The 3626-nt window shown below is 36.6% G+C and overlaps 1 protein-coding gene across 1 annotated transcript in view; it reads left to right on the top strand.

Annotated features, from left to right (window-relative positions):
- The window catches only part of LOC107739233 (kelch domain-containing protein 2-like), a 10860-nt gene that overhangs the window by 1228 nt on the left and 6006 nt on the right, over positions 1-3626 (top strand). The window contains exons 2-6 of the mRNA XM_016551265.1: positions 769-945; positions 1912-2017; positions 2139-2249; positions 2910-3014; positions 3106-3286. Of these exons, the coding sequence (XP_016406751.1) occupies positions 769-945; positions 1912-2017; positions 2139-2249; positions 2910-3014; positions 3106-3286 (680 nt within the window). The remainder of the gene's footprint in view (positions 1-768; positions 946-1911; positions 2018-2138; positions 2250-2909; positions 3015-3105; positions 3287-3626) is intronic.

Raw genomic sequence — 3626 nt, forward strand, 5'->3', positions numbered from 1 at the left:
ATTTAATCATTAATTCATAAATTACATGTGATTTTGTTTAGTTGTCTAATGTTTTTTCCTCAGAATAATGAGAATTACAACTTCCATTGGGGGAAAAAAAACAAAAAAAAACAAAAAGGAGCCGTTTTCTCATTTTTCTACTTTCAATATTAAATCAAAAAACGAATGATCGAATAATACACGGATTTATGTGCTTTTGTTTGTTTGTTTTATATGTATGTATTTTTGTTTGTCAGTTTTTGTGTGTGTGTGTGTGTGTGTGTGTTTGTGCTTTTATTTGAAATCCTATCTAATGTATATAAAAAAGGTTATCACACTAAGACTAAGGACATTTTCTGCTAAATTACAAAAAAATTAGAAAGTTGCAGCAAAAATTTAAAATGCAAGAAACAAACCTATCAAACGACTGATGTGACCACAGACTGTAAAAAATGACTAACTGAAATTGTAACTCATGAATTATTTAAAATATATAATACAGCTTGTCCTAACCTTATATTTTTGAGAAATACTCTTGATCAAAGTCAAAGTACAACCTTTCAGAGTAAATTCTACCTTAATATTATATACCCTTTTTTAAATGTATGCCAGTGTAGTCGATGGTGGCCATGTGTTTACTGCATTGTCATAAAATGTGCAACAGTTCTTAACATGGTTTTTGAGTAAACAAGCATTTACACAATCGAATAATATAGTTGTCGATCTTGCCCTTGTGACCACTTCCCTGTGTGACAATGTTTTTTGGTTCCTCTGATTTACCTCATGTAGAAATGTCAACCGTACAACGTACCAGGTTCAGATGCCGTTACCTTTACCGAAGCAGCTGATAGTGTTTGGTTTAGGGGAATGGTCATGCTTCTCCAGTGATTCGGAGATCTCTGTGGAGGTTCTGCTGGGTCCAGAGGTCAAGTCACAGGTCATCGGGACTCTCTCACCTCACTCCAGGCAAGTGCACTGAATCTTATGATTACAACACTGCCCTGCAGTAAATCATTTGGTCTGAATTCATCCAGATTGGCAGTTAACTAAAATTATTACAGTTGTAATTAAAATAAAATTACTTAAATAATATAAATATTAAATGGAAAAACTAGTACTTAAAATGAAAACTGGAAATGCCTTGACAACTAACAAAAATAACTTTTAGTCCTAAAACTGAAATAAAAATGAATTAAAGCTATATAGAAATATATAAAAAAACAAACTAATAAAATTGACTTGAATTGATTAAAATGTAAACTGAAATTTAAATGAAAACTAAATATAAAAATAAAAGCCAATATAAAAGAGTACTATAACAGCGCATAAATAATACACTGATCCTGATGAACATTTAAATAAAGACACTAACACTATGACTTTAAATACAATAGATAGCAATTTGCAGCTGTATCAAATAGCACTTAAACAGTTCCAGAAAGCCAAGTATATGTATAGTTGTCTTAATTAACAAACAAATCACCAGTAAGTCAAACCCATATTTATAAAATGAATTCAATAAATGAGACTCAGATGTTCCCTAGATTAAATTTAAGGCCTAGGGCTGCACGATTAATCGAATGTGATTGTCATGCGCATTTTGTTAAAAAAGCCGATTCTGTAATCAGCAGGAAATCATCATCACGTGCTTTCAGATGGAGCAGCATTTACTACACATAGCCGTAGTTCACTGACAAGTTACGCAAAAAAATCGCAGACTGTTTTATTGCGCGATTCTGAAATCGAAGAAATCGTTCGCGATAAGAGAGCGCCCTCTGGCCTTCGGATGGAGATTTACTGCTGATCACAGAACCGTGCTTCACTGAAAGATACGCATGACAATCGCAGTTTGTCGAATCGCGATCTCGATTCCATTTTGATTTATCGTGCAGCCCTAATTTAGGCTCTGTCTGGGAAACTCTTTCTGTGAAGGTGTCTGATTTGGCAAGGAGTTTGGACTCCTGAGCTTCTCGCTGAAGCCACACAGAGAGGCAGGAGAGGCGTTTACGCTAAAGTCATGCTCAGCATCCGTGGACAGGTATTTAAACATAACATTATGTCCTCAAACTTCTCTCACAAATATCTGGCATATGTACAGTATGCCTTGTTTTGAATAATTTTAACTTTCTTGTCCGTCACAAACTTCTTATTCTTTGTAGGTGAGATCCAGCTTAATCAGCAGCACTCCACGAATAACAAGGAAACGTCTAGCGCTGAACCATTCCTCCAATCCGTCCAGCACACTTCTCAGCAGCGGAGAGAGTCATGATGTGAGGCACGCTTTGCTTATGACTTCAGGGAAATGATCTGTTCTTTGTTCTTCAGTGGCCACAAGGTCATTTCTAACTTAAAAGGATAGTTCACCCAAAAATGTAAATTCTGTTATTATTTATTCTGTCTCAAGTTGTTCCAGACCTGTATGAATTTCTTTCTTTCTGCTGAACACAACAGAAGATATTTTGAAGAAATTCGGTAACCAAACAGTTGATGGACCCCATTGACTTCCATAGTATAGAAAATCAAAACAAAACATTGAAGTCAAAGGGGTCCATCGACTGGCTGAGTAAATAATGAGAGTAAATGATGACAGTTGTTTGGGTGAACGCTCCCTTTAACTAGTCATAAGATTTTTCCGAATTCTAGACATAAGGTTTATGAGATGCCTTAAGGCAGGGGTGCCCAACCCTGTTCCTGGAGATCTACCTTCCTGCAGACTTCAGTTCCAACCCTGATCAAATACACCTGTCTGTAATTATCAAGTGTTACTTCAGATCCTAATTAGTTGGTTCAGTTGTGTTTGATCAGGGTTGGAGCTGAACTCTGCTGGAAGGTAGATCTCCAGGAACAGGGTTGGGCACCCCTGCCTTAAGACATGGCTTGTGATGAAGTGAATGCACAAAAGAATGACTTCTCCTTACGTCTTCATGAAGATCACCCAGAGATCTCCTCCCGAGGGAAGCGTCAGCTATGCAGAGCTGGGCAAAAGTAAAACGGAGACAGGAGAAATCACTCTGCTTCAGGGTGTGTGGCCGATGGTAAGGAGTCGTTAGTTCTTCAGCAAGCAGGTTGATCTCCGGGCATCAAGAGTGTCTCAAACTTACTGTGTTTTTTGTGTGGTTTTTGAAGGACAAAACTCCAAGACGCTCCATTATAGGAATAAAGGGATATATTTGGAGTTCTGAAGATCCAGAAAGCCCTCAGAATCCAAACCGAGTTTCAAGCCCAAAGAAGCGCAAACTGTGTAAAATGTCTGCAGTAGATTTAGAGGACGAGATGGCCGTCAAACGTGTGAAGAGCTGCAGGGCTGGTAAAGGCTCATTCATCTACACCGATTAAACATGATAAATGTTTCTTTACATGCTTGAAATCTTAATGTTACCTCTGATTAAACTATTGTCATAGTTGCAGAATTAGTTATTGATATAACTGTGGAAATATTGAGAGCATAGTTTATTTTTTATAATAAACCATTAATTCTTTTGGATCAAAATGTTTGAACCCGAATGTTTGTAATATTTTAATGTAATAATAATAATTATAAAGTCTGTTTGAAAAGGAAATTTGCATTTATCCTTTGTTTAGCTGCCAGTAATTACTGGTGTTTGCCAAGGCAATTGTTTGGAATGGCAGTTTTCGGAATTGTATGT

This window comes from Sinocyclocheilus rhinocerous, unplaced genomic scaffold, assembly GCF_001515625.1.
Source record: "Sinocyclocheilus rhinocerous isolate Xijiao unplaced genomic scaffold, SAMN03320098_v1.1 scaffold495, whole genome shotgun sequence".
NCBI classification, from domain to species: Eukaryota; Metazoa; Chordata; class Actinopteri; order Cypriniformes; family Cyprinidae; genus Sinocyclocheilus; species Sinocyclocheilus rhinocerous.